This window comes from Cyanistes caeruleus, chromosome 13, assembly GCF_971803275.1.
Source record: "Cyanistes caeruleus chromosome 13, bCyaCae1.hap1.1, whole genome shotgun sequence".
Classification (NCBI taxonomy): domain Eukaryota; kingdom Metazoa; phylum Chordata; class Aves; order Passeriformes; family Paridae; genus Cyanistes; species Cyanistes caeruleus.
The window spans coordinates 19,017,877-19,030,890 of record NC_141713.1 but is presented as its reverse complement, the minus strand read 5'-3'; the positions used below and the strand labels follow the sequence as shown (position 1 = coordinate 19,030,890).

Genomic DNA, 13,014 nt, shown 5'->3' with positions numbered 1-13,014 from the left:
AAAAGCAAAATGGCCTTGAAAGAATGTTCCTTGCACAAGGTGAGAGGTTTGTGGGGCTCAGCTGCTGCATGTGAATTCTGTAAAATATTTTTAAAACAACCTGAAAGAAGTCCACATTTTTGGGCTTAGTGCTTATAAAGGATTTTTTTTCCTGGCACAGCAGGAGGAACAAAAAGTGCACCAGAAGTTGTTTTTGAAGCATGGCTGGTAGGCGGCTTTTTATTTTCCTTTTTTTGAGTGTGGCTTTAAGGCAAATGAATAAATCCTTGTGAGTAGGAAACAGTTTAAGAGTGGGAATATGGATTGGACATGAGGAGCATCTCCTTAGTGGGGATTTTTTTGGGACAAGTTGCACAAGGGTACCACGAGGAGCTGTTCTAGTGAGTCCTGCTTTAGGGGAAGAGGAGTTGGGGCCATCTTTTCTCCTGCAGTTTTCCAAGCTGACCAGAACTGCAGCCCCACAGTAAAGGGACAGAGAGGTTGTGGACTGGTGTGACAGTGCTTGAGAGCAGCTGCTGAAGGGAGTCATGGCACAGCACCTGGCACAATCAGCTGTAAATAATACAGTCACATCCAGGTAAAAATGTCTGACTCTCTCAAGAGCTTTCAAAGGCTGTGGAACTGAACACCAGATAAATGCATCTCCACAGACATCTGATCTTGGAGATTACAATCTGTGTTTGGATTTGGCTGCTGATCATTATCGTGTTTTTCTTGCCATTATTTAATAATATATGAGCCAATGGTATTACTTACAGAGGGAGTGGTTGGAGTAGATGGGGGGATGCTTCCTTGCAGTGATTTATTGTAGACACACCACACTATTTGGAGACTTCTTAATTCTATTCCTGCACACTTTTTTAATGGGCTAATTTTTCTAAATATCATTTTTTGCTTGAGGTCCATCTAAGAAGGTCACTTTAAGATTAAGCAAACAATAATTTGTTATTTAATAAAGGAAAGGTAACTGGAAATATAAACAAAGCTCTAAAGGCACTGTTGCAAAATATGGTTTACTTTGCTTGACTTGTTCTTTGTTTACTGGCTGTGCTGTGTGGATGCTCCCGAGTTACTAAGGCCAAGTCCTGGACCATATTACCTCTTTCTCTTCCAATAATGCCATCATTATGGTGACTCTCTTGATTTTTGTGTTCTTATTGGTACATGATGTTAAAAACCTTCTCAGCTCATAGCATCATAGAATCTGGGGATGGTTTGGGTTGGAGAGGATCTGAAGGATTATCCATTCCACCCCTGGCCATGGGCAGCAACAGCCTCCACTATCCCAGGGTGCTCCAGGCCCTGGCCAGTCTGGCCTTGCACCTGACCATGGACAGGGCAGCTGCAGCTGCTCAGGGCAACCTCAGCCAGGGCCTCGCCACCCTCACAGGACAGAATTTCTTCCTCCTCCATCCTGGAAGGATCTTTTTCCCTTGGAGATTTCGGAACAGCCCCTTCCCTTGTGGGCCGGGGGAATTTGAGGCACCACAGCATTCCTCAAGTGCCGTTCCAAGCCCACAATTCCCAGCCATGCTGGGGCGAAGAGGAGTTACTCCTTGTGATGGATATCTTTGTTACAGTGCATTAAATCAGCAGAGGAGGAAATCTGCTTGAACTGAAGGAGAAAGGAACCTACTAAGTCTGGCAAAGTCTGGATTTATACAAGGCATTACTTATCTTAAAATGTTCCGCCACTTGCTCTGCCAGGTTCCACTGTCAGCCCACCCCTGGAGTTATGGAAGTACCAGCAGGATTTATACTGTACTCTGCAGTCAGGGGTAGCTCTTACACTCCCTTCTTTTTGCCTTGATCCTTAAGTGCAATTTAATTTTTGTCTGGTGTAATTTGTGGATAGCAGAGTCTTTGTGAAGTAGGAGCTGAACTGGTGTTTGGAGAACACAGTTTAGAGATGTGACCTTGTTTTTTGGGTGTGGTGAACTTGCCAAGAACTGTGTGTTTGGTTGGGCTTTGGAAGTGCTTTATGAAAGTAAAATCAAAAGATGTTTGGCTGGTGTATTTTGCTGTCATATTTTTATTTGATCAGGTGGTCTATAATCTCTGTTGCCTATAAGAGAAAAATGTAATATTAAACAGAAAATACATCTTGGTCTAAATACTGGTACACTGTAATATCATAGATAAATTTTGCTTATTGGGGAATGCAGAATGCTTCTGATGTTGTCAAGGAAAATAAATTACCAAGATGGTAATATATACATTTATTTAGAGATTTGCACAAGCAGCAATTTGCCCACATAGATAACTTGCTCCTTAGCCATGAATATGTGAACAAAACCACAGAACAAGCTCCCTGTGAGCTCCTGCTGGCAGCCTGCAGGGAGTGGTGTGGGGAACATCTTCACTTAAACTACATCTGGCTGATCCTTGAGGCAGCTTTTTGTAATGATGTGGGTTAGGAAGGGCATAACACTGTCTTTAGGATTATAGAGGCTATTGGGAACGTTAATTAAATTCTGGGGAAAAGCCTTTTAAAAGTACAATCCTGCAGCCAGAGAGCTTGGAGCTTTTATCATTGACTCAGTGTGTGAGAAGTGTCTAACACTTCCTGCCAGTCTGATCAGGGCTTGTCAGAGGCTTCTGTTTTACATGTCCAGCTTGAAGGGTGCCTTATCCATACTCCTACATTGCCTTGGAGCCAGGACAGGTATTGCCCCTGGTGCCACATCATTGCTCAGCTCTGAACAGTGAGCGATCTTTCTTCATCAAAGCCCAGTTTGATTCCTTCTAAACCAAAGCCTGGTGTACTGCTCATCTCAAGTCAGCTAATTGTGATAGAAGATGCGTTTGGCTGCCTTCATTTATAATCCTGTTTGGAAAAAGAAATTTTGAAACGATACCTGTGCTTCACATTTTCCTTCTGGATGGTTGTTGCATTTGTGCCTTGTAAAATGTGATGGGTTTCTTTCCAAAGTGAAGAGAAACGTGGTGTTGGAGCCCTGGGCTGGGCTGCCACTCGTCCTCAGGTGAGCATCACCATGGACCGATTCTGGTCCAAGTCACATCTGTGGCACTGCTGGTAAAATCTCAAGACATCAGTTTGAGGTGATTGATGTGGAATCTGTAGGGCTGAGATCAGAGTGGTTTTGTCTCAAGTTATTTTCCTAAGTGCTGTAATTTCTGATGAGCTTGTGGCAGGCAGTTGTTAAAGGACGCATTTCAGTGATTTAAGGTGGATATTAGAGTGCTTGTGTCTTCCAGAAATTAACTGGATAACGAAGGGAAGCTTCTTCCCACTTGGGCAGCTGCTTGGCATTTCCTGTTCTACACATTGCTCACCTGAGGCATTATAAAGATGCACCTCTGCACAGAAAATGGTGCAGGACAGGCGGGAAGCACTTCATGGTTCAACAGTGTCAGATCACTTTGGGGTGATGGGTTTTGTCTTGGCTGAAATGGTGTCAGAGCTGATGGGTATTTGTGAGAACTTGAGGAGAGGAGCTATGAGGAGGACTAGAAGACCCCAGAGTATTTTTAATAGTAGGGGTAGGAATATATGAAAGTAATTAATTGGCATCAGTTCCTGGACAGATTAGGTGAGGTGAGCAGTCTTGTATTTCCCAAACATAGAATCACAGAATCATGGAATGGTGTGGGTTGGAATCTATGCTCAAGCAAGACAGTCCCAAAGATTTGGATTCCAACCTAACAGGTCTCCAGCCTGACACTGTCCCTGGGGAAACTTCAGTCTTTTTAGAATGTTTTCCTTTATTTCCTCTTTGAATTCTTGAAGGTAAAAGAGCATCTGAATGCTATCAGCTGCCAAGGCATCATTTATCTGTTGTTTCTTTCACACCACTCCTGCCTTATCTCCAAGCTGCTGTGAATTGTGAGTAGCAGAGACAAGGCTCTGTGCAGGAAGGCTGGAGTCCCTCTGGGGGGAAGCTGCAGGCTCTTTGGAGACCATGGACTCTGTGTAGTTCAGTGATAGAGGAAATCATATCAATTTGTTAATTAAGGTCATTTTAGAAGGTAAACCTGATTTTAAAATCACCAAGCAATGGGAGAAGCTGCAATGCTTCCAGGACAGCCTTTGTTTGCAAGTAAAGGTCGCCTGCAGAGTTTGTGCTTTTTCATCAAAGCCCAGAATTACTCTGTGACTTAATTAAACAAATCTCGTTACTAAATGCATATTTGTCTTTCGGGTGGTCTTACAATAGTTCACCATTTTTTTTTATTGACAATAAGATGAATTGGTCAATGGTGAGAGATGAAATGGTTTTGAGATGAGTGCAGGAGTTATTGTTATATGAGTGTTGTTTCTAAGGTGGGCTTTAAAAACTGAGATGCCCTTTTTCCTGAATCCAGTGCTATGCTGATTGGGAAAGATGTTCGTCTCTGGAAGAATTTGTCTTCTGTTTTCTACAGATGATTAAGTTAAGACAAGTCAAAGTGATATTGACACACAATCGTTCTGCTTGACCAAATACACCAGAAAGACAGTAATTAAAATTCACTTCTTAATGCAAACTAGATGTTAATTACAGAACTCTTTGGGGAATATTTAAAATGGAAAAGTAATCATGTTTATCCTGGGCTAGAATGAAAGTAAAAAAACACTGTGTGACACTTGCAAGATGTGTTAAGAATGGGAGACTTTCTCCTGAGAGCTGAATTGTTCTTGACGGTTCCCAATCTTGGTTCCACAAAGGACAGCACTGCTGGGACAGTGCCCACACCATAGAGGCCAAGAGCAGAGCAGGGAAATACATTTTAGGGATGAAAATGTCCTGGAATCTGAGAGTCCATGGTGTGAATAATCAAAGCAGAAAACACTGTCATATGTCATACAGACCAAGCTGGTTGAATCTGTTCAAGGGGAGGATGTGGTAACGCTTGTGCTCATTTCAGAATCTTCAAGGACGGTGTGTTTCACGCTAAAAACTGTGGGAAACTAACCCAAAAATTCTGTGATGTTTTACAGAATCGCTTGTGAGAACCTTCACTCCTTTCTACTTCCTGGTGGAGCCCCTGGACGTGCTGTCGGTGCGTGGAGCATCGGTGATCATGAACTGCTCGGCTCATTGCGAGAGCCCTCCCAGAATCGAGTGGAAAAAGGATGGCACTTTCCTGAACTTGGTGTCGGATGACCGCCGCCAGCTGCTACCAGATGGATCTTTATTAATTAACAGCGTGGTGCATTCCAAGCATAATAAACCTGATGAAGGATATTATCAGTGCGTGGCAACTGTGGACAGCCTGGGGACCATCGTGAGCAGGACAGCAAAGCTCACCGTGGCAGGTAAGGCTCTGGTTTGTGAGTGTGGCTGAGAGCATGGTGATGATGGGAAGGAATGTTCTGCCCTTGGAAAAGTGGGAAGGTGCTTCCCAAGGGACAGGAGCTGGTTCCATCAGCTGTCAGGGAAACTGGGACTGTGGCTCTCATTTTACTGGCTGGGAGTTGGCATGTGGTCTGTTCCTGTAAGCAGCTTAATGTGGGGTATTTCTCAGGAAATGCTGGAGATCAGGAAAGCTGCAATGAATGGATTAAGAGAAGTGTCAGGTGTCTGAAATTACAATGGAGATTTACCACAGCTTAGAAGGGGAAGAAAACAGGATTTTACTTTCTTTATGTATAAATAACCTTAAAATAACTTTCCGTGCTTGTATGTGGAGAATTACCTGCTCTATCTGAAACATTTGGGAAGCTCCTAACAGCAGTGTGTACAATCCCTGCAGGACTGGGAGATGGGCCGAGGATGGCGTGCTGGGGAGTTGTGTTTTTCTGTTTCTTGAGTATCAGGTGTGAACAAGGAAGTTTGAAAAGTAACAACCAGCCAAATGCATACAAGTTTCCATTAAAAAGCCCAAGTCGTAACCTCAGCTTTGGTGTTTCAAGTACCCTTTAGGCTTGATAGGTGATAGCTTTATTTTGGGGGATATGAAACAGTGGGGGAGTGAAGTTTGCAGGTAAAAATAAAGATTGTCTGGGAAAAATGATCTGTTCTGTGACTTGCTTATTTCTCAGGGCTTGGTATTGTCAGTTTGTGTCTTGTAAACAGTAAAGCAGGAAGAGACTTGTAATTAATTACTGAGTAAGGGTGAGACTTCAAAAACCAACCAAAAGAAAAAAAACTAAGGTAAACTAAGGCACTGTAACTAGAAAAAACGACTATGAAGCAATTTTCTTTTGTTTCTCTAATGATGTTTGCCAGCCTTTTTCAAACAGTTTTTTTTTCCTCTGCTTAATAAATGTCTCAGGGTAATGAATTCTTCCTGACTGGTGCTCCTGCATCTCCCAGTGCTGCCGCTTCCATCGTTTGTGTACGGATGTTGTTCCCATTAACTTGCCTTGTAGCATTGTTGTGAAACATCAGCAATGTCAGAAACAGAAAAATTGGGGTTTTATGCCTTAAAAGAGTGACTTTGAGAATCTCTTAATGAGGAATAGATTTCCGAGCTTCTTGGCAATGAGGACAATAAAGGCAGTTCTCCCACACTTCTCTCGAGCAATTACCACCTCCTTGCATCTCTGCTGTCGGGATTAATTCTGCTGCTTTCCACATGAGAGCCTTCAGCCTCCTGCCTCTGCTCTCAGCCTGCTCTATATGATCATTAGGTGAGGTTAATGGGGTTAAAAATGAAGGTAAGCCAAAATGTCTGCTGAATTTCCACTTCCATTTTCTCCTATCTAGGTAGAAGGTACTGTTTCAACTGATATTTTCTAAAATGATGGAATCTTTAAGAGCCTTTTAGTACTTGAAAAAGAACCCAAGTACTTGGGGGAAAAAGAAAAAAAAATAAACCCAAGAGCCTACTTTAAAAAAAAAAAAGTCCACAACAAACAACAATGCAGTTCTGGTGAGAACTTTTTTTATTTTTTTCCAAACAACCTTAGCTAGAAAACAGAACAAATACAGTCGAGCCCAAGACAGTAAAAACCTTCCCCACACAACCAGTTGCCCCTTTGGCACATATTGACCTGACAGCTGTGTATTAAGATTATTGATTGATTCCATGCAATAAAAATGGTAGTTTTATTGAATAGAACTAGAGGAAATGCTGTTGACACATGTTGTGCATTGCCTTTTGCCATCCTGTGCCTTGGAAACCTGCCCCATCCTGTGGCAGCACTGCCACAGCAGAAGCTTTGGCAGACGTGGGTGTGTGAAAACCTATTTACCACCCCAGTCAAGTGCCAAGAATTGGGCAAGACCATGCTGAGTTTAATCCTCTTGTGTAGGGGGAAAGGCATTTTGGTTGCTGAAGGCTTTGGAAGAAGAGGTGGAATATTTAAATTCTGGTTTAGCCTATTGCTTTTCTTGTCCTCATTTGAATCTCTTAGTTTCAACAGTGGTTTTTAGTATTCCTTCCCACTCTCTTTGTTTTAATTGGCAGCTTTCAGGCTGTGGTGAGCGTGGGCATTGTTAGCATAGTAAGGGCTCCCCTTGGCCTCAAAATTCCAGTGGGAGGGAGCTAATTCCCCTCTTAATTGAGCAGTGGAATGTGGGGTTCCTCTGCTGTGTGTGTGTGGTGCTGCCAGGCACCTGATCTCTGAAAGGGAACATTATGAAGTGTAGGTTGCATGTTTTAACAGAATGTTACTCATTAAATAACTCTTGAAAATTACAAGTTCTGCTGAGTCGCAGAGTCCAGGGCGAGGAAATCCAGTTAAAACATGTCGTGTTCCATCATGTGGATAATTCCAGGGCTGGAATTTTCAGAGTTGGAACTGCATGGCCAATGGATGATGCTGAGCGATCCAGCTGCAGAGAGGTGGCCAAATTTGGATAAGTTTCTCGAGTTATTTCAAGGATTTTCTGTATATTCTAGTTTGAGGAATCTGAAGTTTCTGGATTTTGGAATCTGCAGCTTGTTGCCATGGGGTGACAGGGGTTTCTTTAGTGAACCACCATGTGAAAAACTCAACCCAAACCACGAGCTCGGAGTGCCTGGGCTGCTGGGGCAGGGATGGAAGGAATTGTGTCAGAGACAGTCTGGCTGGGCTTTGCATCCTGTGTGCTGTGTGCCCCTGCTCTGAGGTGCCGTGGCATGGCAGGGGATCATGGCAGCTTCACTGGGCACGTGGCAATGAGTATGTGGCCATTCAAAGAACCTTTTCCCTGTGTGGTGATCCATGAGAGGACTTTGCTCTTTGGGTTTTGGAGGTGTGATGATCAAGAGGTTCTGTGGCAACTGAATCTCTTAAGGAAACTGATCTTTGCTGCCTTTAGATTTAAAAAAGATGGGGGATATGATAAATTATTTGATTGTGAAGAACACTTGAATTAGTCTGTAACTTCAAATTCTGTGCACCTTGGTATTAAGTGTTTGCTATTCTACCAGGCTTGTAGTAGTAAAAATCCTTGATTTTTAGGAACTGCAAACAACAATAAATGTTAGTTTTCTATAATGAGCAGCAGTTTGGGGGGGGCATGAGTATCTCTTTCCCATTCAATGTGAGCCTTCAGTTTGGTTCCTTCAAGGAAATGAAGGTTGAGTTTGTCATCAGCAGTTTCTAAGGGCAGTGGAGGGAGAAGATGGTCATGCAGTCCATGTAATGTGTAGGATTTTCCCATTGTAATGATGGGTTTGAAGTAGGGAAAGTCAGAGAAACTGCCTAATTTATGTAAAGCCACAACACTTTAATCAGTGCCTTGGTACAGTATGTTTTTTAATTGCCTTTTGAAATGCAAATCTGTCTTTGATACTTAAGTGCCAGTTAGATCTTAAGAAGGGTAGAGGGTTTAAAAAAGCTGCTGTAAAACATGGATTAAAAATAGATTTACAGAGTTTTGGAGATCTGTGTCTGTAATTCATCTTGGAAAAATAAATATGTATGTATTTTAATAAAAAGTATAATGACACAAGCTGAAAATATTCCCAGGTTGATTTTTCCCCAGTCACTGGTTACTGTGGCTTGATTAAAGCTTTTATTAAGAGAACAGATACATGAGGATCTAAAAATTGGGATGGGTGACACAGGCACTGAGTTTGATCATGCAGATTTATTTGCTCTGTAAATCTATTTCAAGACTTCTCACTAAATTATTTGTTTCACCTCTTGTCATCTTCTTTCCCCAAGTGAACCCAGCTGTTTTTCTTCCTCTTCTTCCACTTATCCTTGCATTTGATAATTCTTGGCTTTGAGTTTTGTGTAATTTGTTTGGCTGTGATGAGGCAGCTGTGGCACTGCCTTGGTATAAACTTCAGGTGTGTCTGAGTTTCATGAATTCAAAAGCACTTGCTGATTCCTTCTGACTTGTTTTTTCTCACCTCAACTAAATAATCTCCTTGAATTATTATTTCTCATTTAAATACTCATAGAAATTTCATTTTCAAGCCTTCATTTTGTAATTATTTTTTGAAAAAGTACAGACAAATCACTTCTGTTAAGGGTGACACAAGAACCCTGCAGGGAGGAGGGACCTGCCCTCACTTGGCTTTTGCTGCTGAGAGTTCCTCCAGACAGAGAGAGGGAATGGACTTAGCTTGGGAAACTGCTCCAGTTTTTAGCTGACCACATTGTCTTTTCAAGATTTATTTGCATCTTGTGTGTGTCGAGTTTGGGGCTTCTAAACTGATGACTGGGAGAGCTGTCCCTGGAATGCAAGGAGGCCTGGATGGGCTGTGCTGGTTCCTGAGGCTTGGAGGAGTTAATTGAGTTCTGAGCCAGGAGATTCCAGGGCCTAATTCTGCTTCTGGTACAGCTCATGGCACCAGCTCCAGATCTCCATGCTTTGCCTTTTCTCCATGGGCTAATAAAGGATTTCTCTACAATAAAATTCAAGTATTACTTTTTATAACGCACCAAGGTGCTGCAAGTGAGGAGGGCAGGTAGGGATAAGGAATTCTGTATCCTTTACAGACTCTGGATGATAGGCAGTGGGTGAAGTCGTGGCTAAGAAATGATTATCCAGGCCATTCCCTGAGCACAGCCTGAGAGGAATCAGGACCCTGGAGGGATGTGAGCTTGCAGTTCACGGTAGAGTTCTGCAAAGCCCAGCAGCAGAGGTGTGCTGTGTTTCCTTCTGGGGCATTAGAATGCTTAGCTCTTGAATATCAATCACTTATTTCTATATAAATAATGGTGAATAGATAAGGATTTTTCTCAAACATTGATTTGAGCTGAAATTTTATCTTTGCTTTTTGCCATAAGTACAAGGAGAGGCACAGAAGTAGCCAGATTGTTTGGTTCTGTTTGCTCATGTCCTCTGAGAAGTTTGCCAAGCTCTAAAGATTACAGCTGAGCAGTGTTTTATTTCTCACTAGACTCTATGTGCCATCCCAAAGGGTGAGAGAAAAGCTCAGGACAAACTGTCCCAGCTCCGCAGAGATGGGGTTAAGTCAGAAATAACAGCACGTTTTTACCAGGATTGCACATTTCCTTTAATAGCAAGGAGAAAAAAGTAATCTTGATCAGATCTTTGCGAATAAAGAACATTCTGTATCTTGGAATTGGAAAAAATCTCAGAGCAGAGATACTTCAGAGGAGGGTACTTAAGAGCACTTAGCCAGTAAGTGACATGGGTGATAAATTTTCCTTGCAGAAATACATTTTTCTATGAAAAAAGCATCAGTGTTTTTCATAAATTGGCTTAGATCAAAATGCATTTCTTCATGACAGTTAAATGGCAAAGGTGGTTTTAACACAAGTGCAGTTTGTACAGGTTCTGTCAGCTGTTACTGAAAGTGTGAGAGTTTAGACACTTAAGACAATAAATGTTCTATGTTATTTGTCATTCTCAATTCTTGCAGCCCACATTTGTCTAGTTAAAGTGGTGAAGAAAATCTATGAGAGCCTTTGAACTGGTCTTCAGTTCTTGGACTGATGGCAGAGGTCCAATTTCAAAACTATTACATATTTTTAGTCTCAGATTGTGATTTAATACCAGAGCTTCTTGCCATGTCCAGGGCAGAGATGGGCAGGACTTGCCTGCAGCAGGATTACCACTGGGGAAAGCCCAAGGCAGGAAATGTCACCTGCTTGTTTTGAAACTCTTCATTGACATCTAATGACCAAGTCAGAGTCCAGCTGAAGAGACTCTTAATTTGCTTGCTTAAAACTAGTTCCTGTTGAAAAACACAGTTTTTCTTAAGCTTTTGTATTTCAAGTTTATTTCACCTTATATCAAACCACATCCGAGAGCTCGTTGTGACTAATACTATCCCTGTCCTGAATTCTGTGGGTCAGTGAGCCAGTTAAAGCTTATTTGTGCTTGCTGGAGGGTGACAAATGCTCTGCTGAAGCTGGAACAGAGGGGCACAGGGAGATGTGTGGCACTCGTGCCTGAGCTTCCTGCTTTAGTAATGATGTAATTGCACTGCTCAGAAAAAACCTCACGTTTCCTAGACTGAAATTCAAGTCCTGTGCAGTGCAAGTCTTGTAACTGGCAAAGGGAATACCCTTTGTGCATTTAGCTCATGGGCAAAGTTATGTTCATGTGCTTCAGAATATTAGAAACTTAGTGTAAATCATAAGAAATGGGAGCTCTTTGCAGCATACATTCCATATTGACCTTTGCCTTTGAAAATATGGCAGGTGATAGAGTTAATCTGTGGAGAAACAGGAGCTGTGTGTCCTATCCCTGAAATCCCCTGGGCTGATGCTTGGCTGGGGGGTCTGGATGGTGAGACAAAGTGACTCAGTACTGATGGTGCATCAACACCCCTAAACAAGAAACTTGGCTGAACTTAGTTTAGATTGGATTCTCATTTGTTAATATTTTGTCTCAGATCTGATTTTTGCCTTTCTTCTCTGCGTGTCAGCAGCAGCAATCCCTGTGTAATTGTGTTTGACAAGTTTGTGTGGAGCTCACTCGGAGTCCCGAGCTGTCAGCAGGGCGATGGTTACATCTGCAGCCTGTGTTCCTCACTCCCTGCCCGAGCCCAGGTGGGATCAGTGAAAGATTTCAGCTTTATAAGTGAACAGTGAAGACTGTGTGTGCTGCTATTGCTCAGGTTTCTGACTGACTGAATTCTGCTTTTTGATAAACGATAAGAACCTGTACCATTGCAGGTGACACAAAAAGCAGTGAGGGTTAAGAAGTATCAAGGGTATCTCTGATTAATGTGGTTTTTATCTGTAACAAAGATTCAAGATGAAGTGTAATGACCCTGAAAAGGAAACAGAATGGAGGACAATTATTTTGAATAAGGAAAAATTAGGTTATGATATTTGCTAAGGTTGATTTCAGTTGATTTCGAGGCTAGTTCTTGGTAACATTAAAAGCACAGGGTATGTCTCACCATTCACATAAATACACTGGAAATGAGGATGTTAAAAATTGTTAAAAACTCTCTAACCCCTGTCCATTTGCATGTATAAACCCCTATTTTGGGGAGCATGAGGAAGTGTCTCTAGATAATTTATATATTTCTGTAAAGGTGTTGCTCTTCCTTCTGTAACATCTTCTGAAGTCAGCCCTGGCTTAAATGCACTGTCAATCTGCTTTTAAAACCAGAATAAAACTTTGGCAGAGAAAGGCTCTGTTGTGGAGAGAGCTGTTAAAATGGATTCCTGCTACTCTACGGCTCAGCTGCTGGAGGGGTCGGTGGTGTGCTGGTACCACCTGAGCTGAGCGTGCTTGTGTCGGATAATTCACAGTTATACAGCTTTTAGTGTTTGCCTTTATCCTGCCATGCACCCTTGTTGTCTCCAGACATCTCTTTGAGCTGCATGTTTGTGTCTGTAAAAGTTCTTTGTGTTTGTCTGCTGTTCTGTCAGCCTTCAAGCACCCTGGTTTTTGGGCTCTTTTTTTTTGCTATTCACGCATCCCGAGGAGTTTGCAGTGAAATTGTTGGTTATTTCCCGTCTTTAAATGCCTGTTGTCAGGTACCAGCTGTCTTTGTCACTGTCTATAGAGTTGCCTGCAAAAGTTTTTCAGATCTTTCCTTTCTTCCAGTTTTGTGATAAATTTATCCTGACAGTCCTCTCTGTGCATTAATCTTCTTTGAATAGCTTGTTCACGTGAGCTTCTGTAATTGATAGCCTCGCCTGGAACTAAAATTATTTAACCTGTCAAGCTCCTTTCTTTCAACACAACCCTTGGATCT

General features: G+C 42.2%; 1 protein-coding gene across 13 annotated transcripts in view; it reads left to right on the top strand.

Annotated features, from left to right (window-relative positions):
* NEO1 (neogenin 1) overlaps positions 1-13,014 on the top strand; it is a 155,987-nt gene that overhangs the window by 44,481 nt on the left and 98,492 nt on the right. For all 13 annotated transcript variants that reach the window (XM_086848435.1, XM_086848436.1, XM_086848428.1 and 10 more), the window contains exon 2: positions 4,943-5,260. In XM_086848435.1, coding sequence (XP_086704561.1) covers positions 4,943-5,260 — 318 coding nt within the window. The remainder of the gene's footprint in view (positions 1-4,942; positions 5,261-13,014) is intronic.